Source organism: Alligator mississippiensis, chromosome 4 (assembly GCF_030867095.1).
Source record: "Alligator mississippiensis isolate rAllMis1 chromosome 4, rAllMis1, whole genome shotgun sequence".
NCBI lineage: Eukaryota > Metazoa > Chordata > Crocodylia > Alligatoridae > Alligator > Alligator mississippiensis.
Window position 1 is genome coordinate 178027372 of NC_081827.1, and position 22950 is coordinate 178050321.

The window sequence follows — 22950 nt, forward strand, 5'->3', positions numbered from 1 at the left end:
CAAGACTGCAGTTTGTGCTGGAGTTTATTGTTCCTGGGCACTGCATTTACATGTGTACCCAAGTTCATAGCATATTAAGGATGCTCTGACCCAGTTCAACGTACTGCAGAGTGGCTGGCTGAGGCATGAGGGTGCTTCAGTGCAGGGCTAGCTGGCAGGCAGCCCCCTCACTGAAGCACCCTCATGCCCCAGTCAGCCCTGCCAGCATCTACAGGTGTGTTGTGGTGTATGAAATGATACCGCTGAAGGACAATACTTGTGTTTACAAGTACTGGCCTATGGCAGCATTTATTATTAGCTTACTGTGCCCTAACAGGAGCACATGTGCAGATGCTGAGGCTTTACTGCAGAGCTAATTAGTCAGCTCTGCAGTAAATGTCTCATGCAGATGCACCCACTGTAAGTTTGTGTTGCCCCCGGGTCAATGGGTTTCTTGAAACTTATGGTCATGTCCAGATGAACGTGGATGTGCAACACGTGGTGCCACAGACCCATCTGTGGTGCCACACACCATACATGCAGGCATTTCCCACGCTGCTACTTTGCAGTGTGGGTGGTTATTTTGACCCTGAGAGATCCTGGGGTCACCCTTCCTGCGAAAAAAAAGCAGGGCAGAGCATGTGGTGGCAGTGGGCGCCACCCAAAACCAGAGCCGGGCCGCCCAGAGTTGTACTCTGGTCCCCAGGACTCCAGGTAAGGCTATATACAGAGACCCCCAGGACTGCAGGTAAAGCTGCTGGGCCGAGCTGAGTTGCTGGTCCCAGCCTCCCCTACACCACCCAGGATAACCTGCCATGTGCCAGAGTGCATGTGGCATGGGTGTTCCTGGGGACAAGCAGCAGCGACACAAAGAGCGCTGCTGCTGTTACTTGTCCCCAGGGAAACTCATATGGATGCAGCCTACAGGATAAAAACTACATAAATAGATTTTTTACCTGGTGGCTGACTTGAACAAGTGTTTTAAAAAAGTTTGGGGTCAAATCTTTCAGTTGTTGTTTTCAAAGCAAAAGAAATAAAAACATAAAAATAAAAGCAAGCAAGTTGTTTCTCCTTTTTGAGAAAGTTAAGATACATTTAAAAGAAATGTATTCATTCCAAATTATTTTTTGTCTGAAACTGTTTGCTGAATTTGACCCAAATTTGCAAATAGTTGCAGCTGACCTGAAACTGTATTTTTTGATGAATAAACTATATGGGCAAAATATTCCTCCCAGTCCTAGTCAGGGCCTCTAGACACTAATATAAAACAAACTATAAATAACAATTACTGGCAATGCCACTGCAATCAACAAGGGGCACATGGAAAGAAAGACTAGACTGAATACTTAAAACACAGCCGTTTGTGGCGCTCCCTTAAAAACTGGTAAAGCCTTGTCAAAAGGATACATTTTAGGGTAAAATCACAGCACCATGGAATCAACACCAAAAGTCTTTGATATTTTTCTGACTGTCATCACCAGTAGTGGGCAAACTCTCTCTCACTACATTTTTCAATTAGACAATTCTGCCAGCAGGATTACATCTAAGCAGGGTGGCTTGCTCTGGGTTTACATCCTAGCCTTTGTCTGCAAATAAGCATTCTAGTTCATCAGTAACCTTACATAAATGATGCTGTGGAAGAAAAGATTACTGGGGTAAGTAAATATTTAAAGAGAAAATTACCAGTTAAGATGGAAAGAAAAGCGAACATGGCCTTGAAACAGTTACCTTCAAATGTATAAAAGCAGTTAACCTTCACTAGTGATCAGATTTCCAGCTTCTGTAGAGACTGAGCACTCTAGGGGGCTTGTGCATGGCATGTATAGCTCTCAAGGACAGCTTGATTTCTGGCATCCCTGGACAAGTTGGAAATTGTAATTGCAGTCACAGTGAGTTTCTGTGCTTGGAAGTGACAGGCAAACAGGTTCCTTTTCAAAGTGGTTATACTTATGGTACATGTAATCTAGGAAGGCAAAGAAGGGGCTAACAAAAGCAAATCAAGTGTGCTTTATTTTTACCATTCCTAATAACTTAGCATTGCAGAGTGATACATCCTCATCAACTCATGAAGCTGCCCCCTAATGTGGGGTGCAATATTTAACTATGTGTTTCCTAAGCAGCAAACATATTAGCTGAATGTATGGGTGACAGCCATCCATGCTGCAAAGTAGTGTTACAATGCTTCCCCATATAAGCCATCTACGTTTCAGTCTTCCAGTGTCCCAGGATGCAGTGTACCCTCCCACCACCCTCCTATTCTGAATGGACAAACTTTCCATCCCCTGAACTCTACTGCAGTATTGGTACCAAGTCAACTCCCCCTGCCGCCCATGGGGGTGTGACCTGGCTGAACACAGGGACATAGACCAGTCTGGAAGGGACAGCTAAGGAAGTGGAGTGGGTAGCAAGACAGGGAGCCAGATCAGGGTCCCCCTGATCTATGTCTTCCCTCCCAGGGTGGGGGCAGTGTCTCGGTGAGCTGGGGTATGCAATCCCAATCCAAATCCCAAATTATTTAAACATGGGGCTTTCTTTAATTTACTTACTCTTTATTCCTTCATAAATCCATTTTTTCTCATTATTTTATCCTTTAGTGGCTTCAATGACTGGTGTCCTTCATTTCACCACCCAGCCTCTGGCCCCCATTCTCACCTATTGCCTCTCCACCACCCATTTCACTACCTAGTCCCCACTATTTAAACTCTCCCCCTTCCAGCCTCATGCTTCCATACCCACCAACCCATCTCTCCAACCCACCCCCATCTAGTCATGGGATAGAAACCTGTCCTGGTTCACGAGCCCTCTAGTGGCAAGTCACAGATGTGCAGCTCAGGGACAGTCAAAGAAGGTTTCTAACTTGAACATATAGGGCACCTATACATGTGCTCCGGGGGAGAGGGGGCTGGTTAATTAGAGAATCTAAGAGCTGCTCTAATTAAAGTACCCACAACATCACATGTATTCAGTGACCCTGCATTTAAAAATGGCAGTGAAGGCACTTTAACTAAAGCTTGTTCAATCAGTCTTAGTTAATGAGATCAATTATAAAAACCATTTTAAAATAAGAAGTAACAAACTACTTAATTTGCCAAACAATGCCCTAGAACTTAGCCCTGCCTACTAAAAATGTGCCCAAATAAAAAAGGTCTTACAATGTTTCTGGAAGATATCCAGACTCAGGCTCTGATAGGCAAGGGCATTTCAAATCTAAGAAGTTACTGAGAATGACCTCTCACATATTTTTGCAGAAAAAAAACTCAGCACACACAGAGAACTTGCAGGAGGTTTCCCTCAAGCGAATTTAAGGATCATGATGGAAACTAAGGTAGGAGGCAGTCCCTTAGATATGTAGGGCCAAGCCTATTTAGGGCTTTATAGGTCAAAATCAGCACCATGAATTGCACCTACAAAGCTTCTGGAAGCCAGTGAAGAATTTGGGCCACGGGAGTAATGTGCTCCTTGAGGCCAGCTCAGATCAGAAGATGAGCCATAGTGTTCTGCAACAGCAGCAGCTTCAGGTTGGTCTTCAAGGGCAGCCCCACTGCAATAGTCTAGCCATGAGGTTACAAAAACAAGGGTAATAGTGACCGGATCCAAATCTGAAAAACCGGGTCACAGCCTTCTCATCAGATGAATTTGGCAAAGGTACTCCTAGCTGTTCCTGTAACCTGGGAATCCTGGTGCAGCGAAGGCTTCAGAAGCACCCCAAGGCTGTGAGCCTTAGTAATTATGGGATGCTGAATCCCATCAAAGGTAAGTGTTCCTATCCACCCTCTCCTCCCCAGAAGTCATGAAGTCTGCCAGCACCATCACCTCTGTCTTGTGTGGATTCAGTTTCAATTGGTTCACCCACATCCATTCTCCAACTGTATCCAGGTAAGGGGTAAGCATTGAGATTGCAGAGTTGTTCTCATTCCTGACTTGGCTTCAATTTACTTCATTTTTTCTTTGGAGGGGTAACATTTCATTTGAAACATTTGATTCAAATCAAGCTTGGTGTTCCCTCATGGAATATATTTCAGAAAAAGAGAAGTTTTCCTTTGAAATTATAGATACCTCTTATGACAAATAAACCTATTTCATTTTGCAGTAAAAGCAAAAAATTGGCTGACTGTTTTAGTACATCAGGCCATGTTTTCACTTTCTTTTCAATCGCTATTTATCAAACATTCCCATATGCAGTTTTAATGCATTTGCCATGTGCTTGCTAGAACCAAAAGTTGCTAAATCACCGGTCAGTTTATTCACCATCTTTATGCATCAGTTACAATTCTCCTGGTCACTGAAAGCTGTTCCAAGAAATGCCAGAGAACTACAGGAAGTTGGTATGAATTCAAGAAGGCCCCTAGATCTTAATTATAAAACCATAAAAGACACCAACTCCCTTTGAAGCTCTCTTATAGGGAAACAAATGAGAATGGGAAATTTATTTCCAATCATAAATCCCAAACCCTTTGGTTTAATTTTTCCCAAGTTAACTTTCTCACCTAGCTAAGCAGCATTGCCTTCTATTATTAGCTTCTGGCCCAATATCAGCTGACCACCATCAGTCAAACTGTCTTCATCTCAATGAGCTTGGGGACTCCCAAGGAACTCTGTGTATGCAGACTTCTGCTTGCATCCTCTAATTATTTTCTAACAGATAATGGAACGTTTGTATTCAGAGAAGTTAGACTGAACTTGTAAGTGGATCAAAACCCTGGGTAAAAATCACAGCTCACAAGATCAACTCCTAAAAACACAAGACTTATTGCTGATGAGATGAAAGGCCCTCACTGATTGCCTGTTTCACTGTGACAAGTTAGTATAATATGTTTTGCCATCATGGATGGTTTGTTATGCTTTCTAATTGCAGCATGACTTGGGAATGTATTAGCTTACAACCAGGGTATCTCTCTGCTTTAATACCAAGACCATCATCCAGTAAGGCTCATTAGGAATTCATGATAGTATCAAATATTCTGAGGTTGGGGAAGAAAAGGAAATTTGCCCAACAAGGAAATTATAAGCTCCTGCTCTAACTTCTATTTTGCCTGCTAGAGACATTTTCTTCCTTCCCACAGTGGACCTCTTACACCAAAAGCCTGCTCCCTTACTGTTGCTAACTTGAGGAGGAAGGCAGATTTCATTTCACCTCTGAGGAGGTCCTCATACCTCCTAGGCCTTTGAGATACATTCACTTCTTCTCTCCAGTACATGCTTGCAGACAGACTGGCAACAGAAACCATGGCACTGTCAATTCAAACAGACTTCTGGAGGGGATCAGGTGTACTCTTCCAATCAGGATGCAGAAATGATATCATCTGACTTAGCAAAGCTAATTATAAGCTGAAATGAACTGCACCAGACTACAGTACTCCCCATAGAAGAGAATGGTTATAAACGTCATTGCCTACAAAACTAAATGTAAAACTCTCTCCATTAGACTAGGAGTCAAAAACCTCTTAGGAGTAGTAGGTCAAATTAGTGCAGCTTGCTCCAAAGGCAGACTGCAGCTGCTCCCTTGCCATTGACATGCTGCCAACCCAGACACCTTCCCCACTGCTGAACTGCTGCTGACTTTCTCTGTTATTGATGCCCTGGCTTTGAATAGTCCTCAGAGTGGACTTTTCCTTGCTTTGTTTAGAAATGAAAAGGGCATATGTATTATTATAGTGATAAGTTCAAGCTAAGAAAGAAGAGTAAGAGAGAAAGCATAAAAAGACTGTGTCAGGGATGACTAAAGAAAACAAGAAAAATACTGCCTGCTGTGCTTCTCAAAAAAAATATTCAAAGTTAGGGATGCATTTTTTTTTTTATGACACTCAATTCAGCATCCCCTGATGGGAACAGGATAGGAGGTGGCTGTCCATACCATCTACTAACATGATGCATTATGTCATTATAGTCATTATAGATCCATTAGTAGGTGTTCAAGGGTGCTGAAATGACAGCCCAGTTTCCAAATTGCCATGCCTTGTTCTCCTTTAGCACAACATTTAGCAGAATTTCAACCGCTCATAAAGCACCCTCTGACTTACCTCCTGTCAACAGTAAAAGTTTTAGAAGAACCAACAGGCCATATTGCTAATATTTTAGTCTTGTATTGAAAATGTCTATATATCCCCCTAGGTCACTAAAGGGGTGGAGAGATCTAAAAGACACAGTTTCATACCTGAATTTAAAATACAAATTGCAACGATTTCTACATTTTACATACACTGTCACAGAAAAATGTTACTTCATCGCTTGAAAAGGCAAGAACATATATCATGGGAAATAATTCATGTCAAGATGTGTAGTTGGATTGGATACCTGAAGGTTAAGGGTCAGATTTTAAAAGGTATTGAAGGGTCTCATGTCCATTGAATTCTTGCTCCTATTTTCAGTTGAAGTGTTAAACAGGTTTATTTAAGAATGGCCTTGCTGACGCTCCAAATGGAGCATAGGCACCCAAATACCTTTAAAAATCTGACCCTACATGCTTTTAACTATCTAAGTCAAAAGGACAATTTGTAAAATTGTCTTTCCAAAACAACATAACTGCTTTGACTTTGGCCTGAACTGCATTTAAGCAGTTTTACTGGCATAACAATGTCAATTAGGGGCATTTTTTTTTAACGAACCTAGCTATGCCAGACAAAGTGCAAATACAGTTGCACTGGCATGTTTTGCATTATACTACTGTAACTTATTTCCCTTCATCAAACCAGAAAAAGATAAATCAACAAAAATCATTTCTATCCTTCTATGACTCTGTTTACTTGATGAGGGCTGTCACTTTGACTGTGTTGGCATAATGAAAGCATCTAAACTTTTAAGTGTAGACAATGCCCAATACTTTCTTATAAAAATATAGTAAAAAAAAATCAAATGGGTACAGGATTGGACTCCTATTTATTTCAAACACAAATGATGCAAAAACACTATCCCTGGCAAAGAAACAGAGTAAAATTAAATTGAATCTGCTGTCATAAATAGTTATCTGAAATTGTTTAAAATGCTTGGGGAAAAACTACCATACAGCCGTCCCATCCCGCTCTTCCACAGCAGTCATATGTACTGGAGGAAAATTGATAGTTAAGCTATATCACTTTTTTATTTCAATGGAACTGAGTAATTTACACCTGGAACTCAGTAATTTACACCATTTGACCAGCTGGCCCAGGGTTTTTATCTGTCAGAACTAAAAGAAACCTTATCTTGTAATTTTCTTCATCTTGTGATCATTAACAAGAAACAGGCTTGGGGGTGCAGGGGAAGGGGAGGGAGGCAGGCATTAATTTGCAGAGGGACTGCACCTAATCACCATTAATATGACTGCTTTGGATACATATTACAGCTATAGCTATCAAGGTGACATCCCTTATTTCTGAGCAATTTATCATATATATTGTCATCTATTCTAGAGGCAATGGGGTACAGTGAGCAGAACCAAGAGATTGGTGTCTACTCCTGCCTCTGTCACTGACATGCTAGATGAACTCAGACAAATCAAGTTGCCTTTCTGTGCCTCATCTTTACTTACCTTTCTTTCTAAAGTGTTTCAAGACCTACTGGATTTGTTTAGTTGTTCCCTATTTCACACCTTCTGGCACAGAATATGGAGGCACAGGTTCCACTGAATAGACCCACCTTCCTTGCACACCTGTTTCAATGGGTGGCTTGTGTATTAGGGCTTCTTTAAAATAAATTTATAGTTACTAATATTTTTGAAGTGTCACAATTATTTTGTGCATAAAGCAAATAGTTAATCCTTCTTGCCCCTTTCCCCACCACAGGTTCCCATCAAACCAAAAGTCTGTCTGGCCTACCATAAGTACCTGAAACTGAGACGACCCTGAATTTAAGGCAACCTCCCCAAAATTAGATTCTCTATATGCAAAATTTATAAATTTGTTGTAATTTTCCATGTAGTGTAATCAGTGGAGGATCATCTTAAATTGATCTCCACCACCACTGCAGTGGGGAATCATTAGCAGTGGGGCTGGCAGTGAGGGATGCTGCAGGAGGCAGGTGGAGTGGGGGCAGCGGGGGGATAAATGAGCAGAAGCTTGCCCCTTGCTCTCCCCGCCTTCCAGCCTCTGCCCTCACCTGTCGCCCCACAACCTTGGGCTCTCGTCCATCCCATTTCCCTCCCATACTGCTTCTGCCTCTCTCCATAGTCTTGAGCCCCCTGTCCTTTCCACCCATCTTCTTCCCCCTGCCTCTCTACCCCCTTGCAGTCTCTGCCCCCTGCCCCTCTCCGCAAGAGTCACCCTTGCTCCAGCACTTGCAGGATCCATAGCAGCAGCATAGAACCAGCACCAGTGCCACGGGGATGGGCTGGGGCTATGCTCTATGTCCCAGGCTGGAGAAGGGACAGAGTCTGCTGGCTCTGGGGCAAGGCTAAGCAGTGGGAGAAGTTGGGAGGGACAGTGACTGGCAGACACTGTGTGGGGGAGATTGGGGGAAAGGGAGATGGGAAGAAGGGAGGGCAGATGCCTTAGGCTGCACAGGAGAGAGGCAGGAGGTACAGAGGCAACAGAGGGGAGGGCATCAGTTGAAGCTCTGGCCCCAACCAGGGGTTGGGAACAAAGCTAAAGCTGAAGCTGCAGCAGCGGTCTGCCTCCCCTTCCCTCCCCAGCCACCATTACCACCGCCTTGTACTTGATTCCAAGACAAAGGGCTTGTACCCCCATGTTAAATGGGGGGAGGGGGGCATCGACTTGGAATCAAGGGAATATGGTATTTTGCTCACTTCTTTGTTTGCGCACCATGGTTATTGATGCCATTAGCATGAATGTACAGTACTCGGCGAACAGTGTTAAGAAACCTTGATCTCTACAGCTTTAGTCTGATTGCCTGAAAATTCACGCATGGTACTTTATCTGAAATATCTGAAGCTGTAATTGTACATTTCTACTCATCTCTGGATGGGAGAGTAGACTACATAATGGGAGTATAGTCTCCTTTTGGTTTATGCTCTCATTAATGCTAATCAAGTTACATACACACTGAGCAGACCTTAAAAATGCCAAAGTCCTATGTAATTTCCAGGTTCACAAGAGAAATTTTATAATTTAGGGCTTTCAAAAAAAAAGTACAAACTTGTATCGATTGTCAAAATATTGTCATCCCACGACATGCATGTTCACAATGTCAGTAGTGGTTTTTCTTAGCACAGAACTGAAAATTGAACTTAAGGTCTCTGTGAATATAAAACTTGTAAAGCCTGATCCCAAGCTCTTAATAAAACTATGTTAGACTACTTAAGGAGATTTTAATGTACTTTCTCTTCTCCTTTTCTTCATTTATGTGTAGTGCTGATTGCAGCTCCTAAACCCTCAGCACCTGCATCTTAAGAAAGTTAAAGTAATAGGGAGCTTTCTTTAATTTCTGCCACTGGAAGCTTCAGAAAAAGAGACACACAGTAAGGTTTTGTTCCGTCCTGGCCCCTTTCCACTTATGCTCTGACCTCTGCTTCCTCTGAGAGGATGGGGTAGCTGGCATAGATAGTAGAGAAGCTTCTTCCCTTAGCTTCCCATTGGCAGAAAAAATCTCTAAAAAGAGAGAATTGTCTATTTGTAGTCTCAAGCCATTTTATAGCCAGCAGCTTTGACAAACTGGAGAATTTGGCCCTTTCTGTACTGCACATTGGTTTTGCCTCAATAGCTTGTGATGCCATCCTGGAATTAGATTTCACTAGGGTAATTAGGTAGAATTATGTCAGTATGACAAATGTTTAGGGATAAATACTCTGCTGGTATGCCTCTGCTGAGTTCTGTTAGCTTAAATGCACCTAGGCCAGTATATTCCACCTGGGGTTGTGGACCTTACTTTTTATGACATGTTAAAACAAGAAGGCTAAGGACATGTTTCCAACATGATTGGAGGTTTTGGTGTGTGGATGGCTATATACAAAACTTGACCAGTTCAGTTCAGCTGCTGTCTAAATGTGTGATCTTTAGTGGTTTTGGGGTTACAATGTTTTAACATTAATAAAAATCAGGGTTCCTAAAGGTCTTTCAATATTTACACCTAGATAATTTTAAAAGAAATGGAAAGATATTTTTACAGTTTCTGTATATTACAGTGTGATATTTTTCACTACTATATTAGCCTGTTAAACATAGACAGGGAGGCTGCACATGTTACTTACATCCATGAACTCCACATTGGCCTTGGGGCCTGTAGTCTCATTAAGAATCTTAATAGCCACAGGAATCTTTACAGTTTCTCCTTCAGGGACCCAAATGCCCTGGAAAAATAAGGAAAATATATATTAATTGCACAGGAGTCAATTATTTTTTAATCTACAGAGACTTATTTTTGTTATTGAAATGTTTAGATTATGCCATTAACAAGGACCATTAAAACTCTAAAAACAAACATGTATTTTTTTTTAAACTCAAAGAAAGCCACCTAATGGAAAAGATTAAGTACAAATGAACATCCTTGATACAAACTCTTTTTTTAAAATTACAGTCAGATTTCTTCTCAGTAATGCATGATGTACATAACTCTCCATTTTATGCTGGTGGCCATTACTGAAAAGACAAAGATCATAACCAGTGGATTTCCTCTGCTAGGTCCAGATGCAAAGATAATTGTAGTTAATAAAGAATCATCACTGATTTTGATGGGATTTGAATTGTGTTCACAGTGCATGGGCATGGCATCTTGAGATAAGTGAGTTCCAGAGTAAGAGGGGTGTAGGTTGTAGCCGTGTTGGTCTAAGGACATAGGCAGACAAGGTTCTTTGAGTGAATCTGATCTCTTTTATTAGACCAACTTAAATAGTTGGAAAACAATTATTAAGCAAGCTTTCAGGTTCAAAAACCCTTCGTCAGGCTAAGGAAGTTTCAGCAGTTGGTGTGTGCTCTTCCATCCAGGCTAATGCAATTTTCCTAATACCACACATGCGGGGAACCTGCTCCATCGCGCTGGAAATCCAGCACGTCAGAGAAGACTCAATTAATTGAGTCTGCTGAAGCACAGAAATTGACTCTGGCAGCCTCATGCATCACGTGTATCAGTGGTGCAATGCACCTCCGCACTGAGAAAATGGTGGCAGTACACTTGGAACCAAAACACGTTTGCTGTGCTTTAGTTCGAAGTGCACTGCCACCATTTTCTCAGTGATGAGGCATGCTGCACCACTGATACACGTGACCCATAGGCTCTTTTAATTAGTGCAGCTCACTAAAAGTGTCTAGTGCTGTATTGGCAGCACATGTAAAAATGCCCTCACAACGGAGGTACTCGATTTAATGTGCATTAAATAAAGTGCATTAATACACATGTAGATGTGCTCAATTGTACACATATTTTGGAACATCTAAAGCAGTGCTGGCCAACCTTTCTGGCAGGCATGCCACAAATAAAGCTGAATCCCTTCCCTGAGTACCATTCCAATTCCCCCCTCTAAAGACGTACCTAATAGAATTTGTGCCTTAGGATGCCAGAAGAAAAGAGCCCCTTTCTCCCCTCCATTCTGGTACCTCCCTTTATAAGTGCCTTGGAGCTCATATGCCACACATAGCAGCTGTTTGTTCATGCCATTTGTGGCCTGCATCCATGGGTTGCATGGGTTGGCTGTCCCTAATCCCTTTTCAGCCATCTCACCTGTTGCAATGTTGGAACTGTAAGACTGTAGTGATCACAGGCCAAGTGTTTGTATGGATTGTATACTGTATGAGCATATAACCAAGAGAATGAATGTGAGTTTGAATGAGACTATTTAGCCTGTCAGCCTTTTTTTTTCTTGTAATTGAGAAATTATGCAACTTTTCAACACTGAACAAAAAAGTGGGGAAATAAATTGACAATGTTTTTATTGTTTTCTTCCTTGCCTCCCTTTATAAAACTGAGCTAATCCATTTTCTTAAGTTGTGATATTCCAACACAATTTAAATGGGTGCAATTAAAAAAATGTTTTCTCCAGTCAATTCTACTGCGTGCTTTTAAAACACGGCTAAACTGTAGCTTTGAAGGGCTTTGTAAACATGAAGGTGTTTTTAAATAAGGGAATTGCAGAAATGTAGGCCTGGTAGTAAACTCATGGGGTCACTTAGTTCATCCCTCTCCTCTGGGATCAGATATAACTCTGGGATCAGATAGACCATGCCTTTAGATGTTTGTGTAACTTGTTTTTAAAAAGCTCCAAAGATAGGGATTATGCAACATCCCTCAGTAACCAGTACTAACTATCCTTATAGTTAAGATTTTCTTAACATCTAAACTAAATGTCCCTTACTGCAAATTTAGCTGATTATATCTCATCTTATTGTCAGCAGACATAGAAAACAAATTATCACAACCATCTCTCTCATATATTTGAAGACTTTTCATGTAGCCTAACAAAAATCTTTTTCGAGGCTGAAGAAACCAAACACATGGCATAGTCTATGTCTTCAAAATCTTATATTTTTGTCATTTTTTGATGACGGCCCAGAATAACATTTGACATATTTGCAGCAGCATCAAATTGTTGACTCATTCAGTTAATGACCACAAATCCTTTTCTGTAAGTACTGCTCCCTTGTCAAATGTTCCGCATTTTGTATTTATGCATTTGAATATTACTGTATTTGATTTAATTGAATTCCATACTACTGGTTTCAGATAATTTTTGAATTCTGATTCAAAGTCCTTGTAATTTCTCCCAAATTGGTATTATCCCCAAATTATCCCCAAAATTATTTAATGTAGCATTTATTTCACTACCAAAGTCATTACTGAACGTACAGAATTGTATAGACCAAGGACATATCCCTGTGGGAACCTATTTGATATGTCTTCCCACTCTGACAGCAGTCTACTGATGATTACTATTTTGGTAATTTTCTTTTTTCAGTTGTAAACGCACCTTATGATCTTGTTTCATCTAGACCATATGGAATATGGGACTCTGTCAAAAAATCTTACTAAAATCAAGATAAATCATACCCACTACTCTTCTCCAGCATCCCCATGGACAAAGCAGAAAGTTAGATTGGTTTGACATGATCTGGTCTTAATAAACCTATGTTCATTCTTTTTATTACTCTATTATATTCTAGGTCAGAGGTAACCAAGATATGGCCTGTGGGCTAAATCCAGCCCACAGAGCAGAGTCATCCAGCCAATGGATCAAGAAATTTGGTGGCAAGGAAACACTGTTGCTGTTCATCCTACCAACAAATTTCTGGACGTGAGAATCCTATGAGCCAGATGATGCACATCCTTGCACTGGATCGGACCTGCACACTGGCTCCACATGCCAAATCAGGCATCTCTGTGCCACTCATCCAGCTTGCACTGCCAAATGACTTGGATGCCACAGTTCTAGGTACTTACAAAATAAATTATTCCAGTAACTTTCTGGAAACAGGCAAGGCTGACTGGTGTATAAATTCCAAAGTTTTGTTTTTCCCCTTTTTTGAAGATAAAAGGGACTTACTTCTCCTTCATGTTGTAGTGTCAGTTATAATTTAGAGATGCTCTCTAATTTAAGAGTCTGTAATTGGGAAGTGGTCCCTCAGTTAAGTAGCTAACTAGCTAGTTAGTCAGTGAGAGGCAGACATGGGGGCTGCAGATGTTGTGTAATGCTCCATGTGGCAGGGGACCCCTACCCCTGCTACTGGAAGTGAGAGAATGACCACAGAAGGTCTAGCTGCAGGGCAGCCACTCTATTGCCTGGTGAAATAGGCAGCAGGTGATGGGAGGTAAAGCAGTAGGCCAGAGCAATAAGCCTCTTAATAAAAGTGGAAGAGGAAACCCCTGAGCCTGGTTCTGAAGACCAGTGTTCAAATAACCAGAAGGGGGGAAGAAGAAGGGCTATATAAGCCTAACCCAGGACCAGAGGCTCACACTGGCCCTGATTCTGAATAGAGAAGAAGCTGTTTATAGCCTGACTAGCCATTCAGGATAGTTAGGAAGCCAAGGAAGGGTGCTTGGGAGATGCCCTGTATTAGGCCCTGGGGAAGAGCCCTGCCAAGGTCTGGGACCCAGGAGGTTGCACTGGCCTGAAGCTGGGCAGAAGAGAGAAAGAGGGGGAGAGAGAGAGGACCCAGGGCCCAGTGTTGAGATGCTAAGGCAGAGGGTCCCTCAGTAAGGGTTTTGGACCCAGAGGGCTGTGTTGTGCTAAGGCAGAGCAGAGAAGAGTGAGAGAGAAAAAAAATATCTTGCAAGAGTCGGGGCCCTACAACAACTGTGTGGGCAGAAGTCAAATTCTGAAAGGGCCAGGGGCCCAGAGTACACAGAGCCCTTAAGGCAGTCAAGGCCTAAGCATCCACATTTAAGGGATGACAAGCTGTGAGACACAAAGGCAAGTGAAACAGGGCTGGAGGGCCTGTGGACAAAGGAAAGACCAGTAGCATAACATTTTATTCAGGCAGGGATCAGGGCCAGAAGGAGGACCAGGGATGAACAAGACAGAGTGAAGCACCAAGGGCTTACTCTGGTCTTTGACAGCAGACTCCCATATCTTATGCAGACATTTAGGTATGGCAGAACAACATAGGGCAGGGACCTGAGAAACCAGTGGCATGGGACAGGAATCGGAGTGTCCTCTAGGGGATGCCACAGCCATCCTCTGGAGGCAGATTCAGTCACACTCCATAAATGAAAGCATATTGTTCTTTTCATTTATGTATGCTTGTTTTTATTAAACCCACTACACACGTGTTCTCAAAAAATTATTGCTAATGATAATAATAAGATAGCTCCTGAAGCACTTCAGGATAAATTTCATCAGGTCCTGTTGATTAGCCTGAATACGGCTAATTTATCTAAGTCTTCTTTAACCTTTTCTTTTCCCTATTCTGGCCTGTGTTATTACACTCTTCTCGTTACTATTAATTATGAAAATTATCTGGTCACAATTAACCTTTTCTGTGAAGCAAAAACTCTTGGCTAATTATGCCTCATTATAGATTATGAATACATGTATTTGTAGCTTGGTAAAATAGGTACATAAGTTCCCTGGCTTGTCCAAAGGACACATCACCTCAGTCACTGAATCAGAAACACACATTTCCAGTCCTATACTTTAACTTCGTGACTGCCCATCCTGTGTACTCCTCCTATATGTATGTGTGTGACATTACTTTAGAAGGTGCAACTTTGGGTGCCTATACACATGCAGTGAGGCTGCTCTGACAAACTAATTACAGTGAGTCGGGGCAGACTCGTAATCGAGTCTGCTGGAGTGTGCTGATTACCACGCTCCAGCAGACTCTAGTGTCATGTCTATCAGTTTCTCTGTGTTGATAAATAGCAGTGGGTGTGCTTTAAGTAAAGCTTGTTCCATGAATTTTAGTTAAAGCATCCCTGCCACCATTTTTATCATGGACACACTGATACACATGATGCTTCAGGCACTTTAATTAGAGCAGCTCTCAGAAGTGCTCTAATTAAAGTGCCTCCCCACCTCTCCACCCAGCCTTGAAGCACATATATAAATGACCTTTGTGTCTATGCTAATCAAATTACAAACAAATTGATGAGGCTGAAGATGCATTCAACACATATAAACATATCCAGATGTCAATTTCCTGGATGTTTGTGTGTAGGCAGACCTGAGATTTTGAATCAGGTTTATTTTTTGTATTGCCAAGAAATTGGTGCCATACTTGTGAGGCAACACTTAGTGAACTGTAGGGCTCAAACCAGAAATGAGTTCATACTTGCCTTATACACTGTTCCAAAGGCTCCAGAGCCAAGGACCTTGACTCGCTTTAGCTCTGTTTCCTTCAGAATACGAAGTTGTGCTTGGTTTGGTGCAGTACCACTTGGTGTCAAGGGTTCCACTAGCTGTAAATCAAAATTCAAAAGGTTTATATCTTAGATACAGAAAAAGTTGGTGGAAATTCCTAAAAAATCTCATCTGGTTCCTGAGTTCCAGGTAGTCAACTAAATATTGGAATAGAATAGTAGACCTGAAGAAAAATGCCCTTGCATTCAAAAGTTAGTCTAACTCTTATCTTAATTATGCAGTTAATTCAATAAAAAATATCACCCAAAGAAATCCTTGCCTCTTGCCTATTACTTTAGTTATTTTAAGGCTATTTGTTCTTCAAGTAAAACATGTTTAGACCAGTAAAAACCAACAGAGACTAGTTGAAAGATCCTAGCAGGGTATACCATAATTTCCACTAGGGGTTGCATGATGGAATTATGAACAGGAAATTGAATCAGTGTCATAATATGTCCCCAAGGACATTTTCCTAATGGAGGCAGTATAAATATTTTCTACATGACAGAAATACAGCATTTATTATCAGTGCACCACATTCTATTTTTGCCCATTTTAGTGCCCTTTTAAATTGGCTATATTTCTTTTTTATAACTGACTTAATGGTTCATCAAATTCTTATTCTGTTTTGGGGGTAGGGATCATTCTTCTAGGCTTTAGTTGCATCTCATAGGAGGACAGCTTATTCAGAAGACACCTCCAGGAGAACAAGAATATACAGCGACTGCTAATGTACTACAAACAAAGGAATGGCTAAACTCTTTGCCCAAGATTGTGACTTGCAATCCAAGTTTGTGGATGAAGTACAAGAGACTGGTAGGTCAAAATGACAGTGGGTCTTTAAAAAAAATACAGCCTTTGACTAAAAAGTAATGTTTCTTTAAAAATAAATGTGAAATAAATGAAAAGGACATTCTTCTAAACACTGACAAATAGCCCATTCTCTCACAGGATAAGAAAAAATAATTAAGGGCTATTCCTACTCAAATTGGTTTGAAACCACAGCAGTATTTCAAAGTGTCTGTTTACAAGGCTAAGTGCACTGTGCTTGGCAGTCTGAGTTTTATTATCATGCTTCTGTGAGCATCATGGACTACTTAATTAGCTGAACAAACTACTTTGGTACAGGTAGAACTATCAGTAGCTAGAAATTACTTTAAGAAAATACATAACAAAGCCAATAGCAATATGCCAAGAATCTACAGACATAGTTTAAGTATAGAATTTTTCTATGCAGCTTGGTTTTCTTTTTCCTTCCCTAATTTAGTTTTCTCTTCAGCACATATAATGGTGAAAAATGTAGGTCAAATGTAAAAGAAATTAAAATAATAGGCTCTCACCCACTGGACCACAATCTCTGGCCACTACAGGTTTTTGTGCTGCTTTGGCTGTACAAGGGAGATGGAAAGGGGTTTTCCCCCTATGCTAGGGATTCTCCCAGGATCTGGAAGTCTCTAGTGAGTGAAGACTTTATGTAGATGGCTTTTACACCATAGTTTGTGAGCATACAAGGACAGGAACAGAGAGAAGAGGTACAGCAATAGTGGCTGTGAAAACCACTGATCAGAATCCCCTTGGTACATAATCCACAAAGAACAGTTGTCTTTTACATTCCTCAGCTATGGAATTTAGTTCTTTAGTTTAAACAGTAGCAAACCTATCTCTGGGCAGCCCTGATTCACACCTGTGTCTCAGCCAAGATGGCAGGCTTCCCTTCTGCATAGCTCTTGGTGGGAACATTGCCAGCTGGCACAGATCAGATTAGAGTCTAATCTGTATTTGGCCATGAAATGAAGCAGAAAGCTAGAACCAGAAAGTTGCAACCCCACTCTTATTCCCTGAAGCTGTTTGGAAAAAAAAAAATCTTTGACAAAATTGTGGTGATCAACATTATCTTCAAGAGTTAGATATCTAAAATAATATATATTCTGCCTACTCATTTTCTTAGACCACTAATCATAATTAGCAAATGGTAGAACACAGTTGAAAATTCCAGCCATTCAAAAGGTTAAGAAAATATAGTGTAGTTAAGGAAGCCATTTGGGGAGCTGTCCTGCACTACTGAATAAATGGAAGCAAGACCTACATTGTAAAAGCATTGTAAATGACCAGCATTAACAAAACCATGACTGGGACTCCCTTTGCACCCCCACCCCCCTTTCCATTTTTTGTAAAGAACTGGCCTTCTTGATCTGGTGCCCTTACTTTGAAAGTGTGCCACAAAGCTTAGGAGATCTTCTAGCAACCTATATTTGTAGCTGAAAATTAATTACATGACTTTAATGCTATTCAAATATGTGTTCCTTACTGGGTCCATCTAAACATGTGATTAATATGTCTTAAGGTTACTGCGCACTAAATTAAGGCACATTAAGCATAGGCTAGGAACACATCTGTCCGGCACAGATTTGTACTCAGTGGAAGCAGTCAGATCCAGGGATGCTCCTGCCCTGCTCTGCCTCCCTGAAGCGGCCAGGGGGAGATGCAGACTCCACCCAAAGCTGCTGGGGTGCCAGGGTTTGCAGGGGTAGGCTCAGGCTGGCAGGGAATGCTGTCTGGGGAGTCTGTGGTCAGCACATCATGGACTCTCCCTGCCCTCCCCTACAGCAGTGGTGGCCAGGGCACCATGTCCATGATGCACTTGTGGACTGCCTCCTCCTCCACCCCTGCAGTAGGGCACCTGAAAGGCTACCCATGGACCACAGGCCCACAGAGAAACCCCAAGACTATGCACACTACAGAAAGCTAGAAACAAACAGCAAACTTTATTTCCCTCCACCAGACAATAGCAGACCCCCCTCCTTCCCTAACAACACAACCCCTCCCTCCCTACCTCCCTTCATCCCAGCAACACACCCTTCCCTAAACCCAACATACACCAACAATGACGGACACACTGACTGTGCAACTATGTACAATGTGCTTTGTCAACTGTTAAGGAGCGAACAGCTGGGTGGAGGTGTCTATGGCATGTATTCTGGAGAGAGGCACCCAGTACCCTTACCTCTGGCAGCACTACCACTAGTGCAGACACTGTGGCAAGGACAGCAGGCTCGGGGCTCATCCAGGGGCAAAAGCAGGCACTGTCCAGTTCCCCCTCCTCCACCATGGGGCCAGGGCCATCAGGGCCCATGTGTGGAGCTGGCCCAGCTGCAGGTAGCTCCCACTCAGGGGCCACACGGTGGATGGGTGAGCAGAGGGCAGTGGCCCAGGTGGGGAGCCAGGGTGCCAGGGGACCCAGCTCAGAAGTGGGGGCATGGGGGCCTAGTTACTGCAGGTGGCACTGGACCTCATCCCAGTGCCACCTACAGAACTTCCCAGTGCCTACTGGGGAGCTTGGCACTGGGCCACAGGTAGCTGCCAGGGGGCAAGCAGGGCCAGCGGCAGGGCGGGGGCAGGGGCTGTGCTGAGGGTGGCTGCCAGGGGCCAGGCAGGGCTGAGAGCTCGGCACCAGGCAGCATGAAGCTGACCACCATGGCCAAAATGGTGTCCAGAACCTGGTGGTCTTCCTCAGTTGTCACCACTGCCTGGGCCACCATGGAGGCTTGCCGCTCCTGGGCCTTGAGCAGCCTCTTGAGGAGGGTGATGTGCTTCTACTTGAGGGCAAGGAGACTCTCGTGGAGTGCGTGGTTCTCCTGGGCCATCTCTCACTCCTGCTCCAGAGGCTCTTGCTCCAGGTCCTGGGCTTGCCAGGCCCATAAGCCCACGAGCCACACCTCCACTGCTGTGACCAACCAGTCCAGCAGCAGAGTGTGGTTCTGTGTGTATTGCTGGCAGAGTTGGCACATGAATAAGTCTGATAATGGTGGTGGTGGTCTTACAGATGCAGCTCCACTGGCAGCTGATCCTTCTTCCCTGCATGCAGCTGCTGGTCCCTCAGAGCAAGGACAGAGAGGCTCTTTGTGAGAATTTGCAACATTTCAGAGATAACATGTACTGTACTAAGGGGCTGTACACTGCCTTGGCCTCAGATTGGGGGTTGTGTATGCACAGGTGCCCAGGGACCATGGTCAGTTGTTCAGGCAGACCCAGTTACAGGCAGCTGCTGGCTGAGCCCTCCATCCCCACTCCCTCCAGGGGGGCAGGCAGGGCACTTGCCACTTGTGGCAGGCAGCATGCCTTCCCCATCCCCTACACACACTGGGCCAGGGCTAGCTCCTGCCAGCAGCTGGCATGACAGCTCCAGACCAACTCCACCCGCTTCTCCTTTCTGTAGGCCAGGTTGTTTGTTCCTGTGCTGCTAGGCCTATGGCACCTGAGTTCTGGGGATGAAGGGTTTCTGCCTGGCTGGGAAACCCAGTCACGCAGTAAAGTTCTGGACTGCCTCCCACCTCCCTGCATGTTGGGGTGGGAAACTTGGCAGGCAAAGGGGAGCTCGGCCAGGCAGGGCAGAGACAGAAGGGGAAGAGGGGCCTCCAACCCACCTTGGGGTCCCCTGGCTCCAGGTGTGCAGCCCAGGGGTGAACTGATGTAGGCACAGGTGGCCATGTCACTCTCTTCCTCTCTGGCCCTCCTCTCTGGGTGGGGCTTACTGGACTGGCACGGGAGGTGCTCCCAATGGTTGGACTTTGCCCCGGGCACTGGTGAGGTGGTCTGGCTGTCTGCAGTGTCCCAGGGCATGGAGGCATGATGCCTGGCTGCTCGTGTAGTGGCCTCTTCTGGGGAGAAGCTGGAGCTTCTCACTGCTGGGGCCATCCCTGGCCTTTCCTCCCTGCTTGGGGTGCAGGCTCAGAGTTGGTGGGGCAGGTGTTGGGCCGAGCTGCCTGAGCTGCCAGATGAGGCCAAGGGTGGGGAGCACACCAAGACCTGTGGCTGGTGCCCTAAGGGGTCCTTCCCTGGAGACTGCTCATCATGGCCGGGCCATGGTAGAGGCTCTAGCAGCCCACCCATGCTAGAATACATGTGTCAGTCCTTGCCAGGATTCCTCATAGCCAGGGGGCAGTCCAGCTGCTGCATGAAGGGCATAATCTTGTGGGCAGCTCCAGACTGCTGGTTGTGGTCTGTGACATGGACCCACTGGGCCTGCAGGGCCTTGACCTTGATTCAGCACTGGTGCCCACACCACTGGTAGCCATGCTCCTGCATGCAGGCCACCATCACCTCATAGATATGGACATTTGACCAGGCAACCCAGCCAAACTGCTGCTATACCTCTGCATCACCCTAGATAACAATGAGGTCATCAGATTCTTGCTCAGACCAGTTGGGGCCCCAGAATGCCGTCTGAAGGATGGGGGAAGTTGCTATCACAGTTGCTGCCAGTGGCTTGGGGGCTCAGGCAGGGACTCCAGGTACTGATGAGGCTTGACATGTGCCTGCAGTGGATGGACACAGTGTCTGGGAGACAGATATCTGGTAGTAGATGCCCCAGGGGGCAGAGCTGGGGTCTGTGGTGCTGCAGGAGGCAAGCAGAGGGGCATAGTGTCCTGGAGGCAGGCAGCAGCTGGCACAGGCCCCAGGGGTCAGGCTAGGGGTCTGGAGGCCAGCCAGGGACAGCCAAGGAGACATCCCTGCCATGTATTTGGAGCAACTGCCAGCCACATGGTTTTGTACCAAGCAGGAGGCTAGCTCCCTGCTGGTGTGGCTGACTGGGCGCAGTTTGTACCCAATATCAGCATCTACACATGCGCCACTGAGGACTAGTTAATGTGTGGTTAATCTAGTACCTGTATTTCTTGCTACTAGCAAAACACATATCAGCCTAATTTATTGTGCAGTAAGTCCTGTGCACGTGTAGACAGTGATGCTGTACTGCACATTTTTTAATGTGCAGCAAAACATCTCATGTAGACGCACCACTGAAAGTAATGTGTTAAAAGGTAATGAACAGGATTGGTGAGCAGGATAAGATGGGGCTGGTAGTTTTGTCTAATGGCTCCACCATAATATAAAGCATTATACAGTTAATACTGCTATTATTTTTATTCTACAATGGCAATAACAAGAAGAGTAGTAAACATTTATACAGACTTCAAACAGGTTTGGCCCAGCTAGTTATAGCCACTGCACAAATATATTGCAAATCACAGAAAAATAAGGCTGGAGGGAACCACAAGAGGCCATCTAGTTCAAGCCTGTGCTCAAGGTAGGATCATCCCTGTATATGACAATCATTGCATTTAAGTAGGTGCTTCAGATGGCCCCTGTTCAGCACAAGCCTGCTTCAAAGCTCTCTGAAGACAACTGGAATCTTACCATTTACTTCAGTGTGCTTTGGATGAGGACTCAAAACACTTATGTAAGTGGTAAATGACTCAACAAGTTATGGCTTAAGTTCTGGTGGGAGAAGTTTTGAGCTTTGGCTTTCAGACAAGATAATCATAATGTTTGTTTGTAGGTTTAATAATTGTGTCTTTAGAAAAACTAATATCTTAGAATAGCTTCAGTCACACACTCTGTAATGTCTAGTTGAATCAGTGGGATTGTTTCCATGGATTTCAACAGGAGTTGAATTTGGCCCTAAAAGAGAAGAGGAGGAGGAGGTGGAGGAGGAGGAGGAAAGAGGAGCAATACTATGCAGTTTTCCTAATACATGGGGTTTTTTTTCCATTTGGTGAACAAGAAAACATCCTCACCTCAGTTTCCAGAAACCTTCGTAGGGCCCTCTTTTTCTTAATGCTCTTGCGCCGAACATAAACAGCAAACGTCAGGCCCACAATAACGATGATGAAGAGTCCACCAATCACTCCCGCAGCAATCAGGGGGGTTCTACCAATCAGAATCAAAGACCTCAATGTGAGACACGGGAACTGAGCAAGGAACAGCCATGCACCTAAAGTAAACACACTTGGAAAACGTATAAAACGGAAATCAGAAACTCAGGCAATTCAGACAATAAATTGAGTAAAGCACATCAAGAGCATGATAGGGCTTTTCTTTATCATGTGTTTTATTTTATTTTAGTTTGAAACTGCCATGCACACTTGTGGAGTCATGTGGACAAGGACACACAACATGCACTTTCATGGCAAATGCAAACCTGCAATGGCAAAATGAGGATTCAGGTATGAGAAGCTTGCCCTGTGGTAACTTTTTAACTCATCCTCTGTTTTCTTTCAGTCTCCCCAGATTAACTCTTAGATTTCATATTTAGTGGGGAACTCCCCTTAAAATTAAGAAAACTAACTAATACCACTTTTGCTGGTGATCATAATTTAATTGGGGTAAAGATGAGGAAGATCTGAAAAGATATCAAACCAAATCCAAAGGTACTACTGGAAACAGTGAAGAAGGCATCTTAGTGCGTGACACTTTTCTGATCCAGACAATACTGA

At 43.7% G+C, this 22950-nt stretch overlaps 1 protein-coding gene across 10 annotated transcripts in view; it reads right to left on the reverse strand.

Moving 5' to 3' along the window:
- Positions 1-22950, reverse strand: part of ERBB4 (erb-b2 receptor tyrosine kinase 4) — a 1202068-nt gene that overhangs the window by 201639 nt on the left and 977479 nt on the right. For all 10 annotated transcript variants that reach the window (XM_059727137.1, XM_059727134.1, XM_059727130.1 and 7 more), the window contains 3 exons: positions 22252-22384; positions 15613-15735; positions 10100-10198 (listed from right to left, as the gene is read on the reverse strand). In XM_059727137.1, the coding sequence (XP_059583120.1) occupies positions 10100-10198; positions 15613-15735; positions 22252-22384 (355 nt within the window). The remainder of the gene's footprint in view (positions 1-10099; positions 10199-15612; positions 15736-22251; positions 22385-22950) is intronic.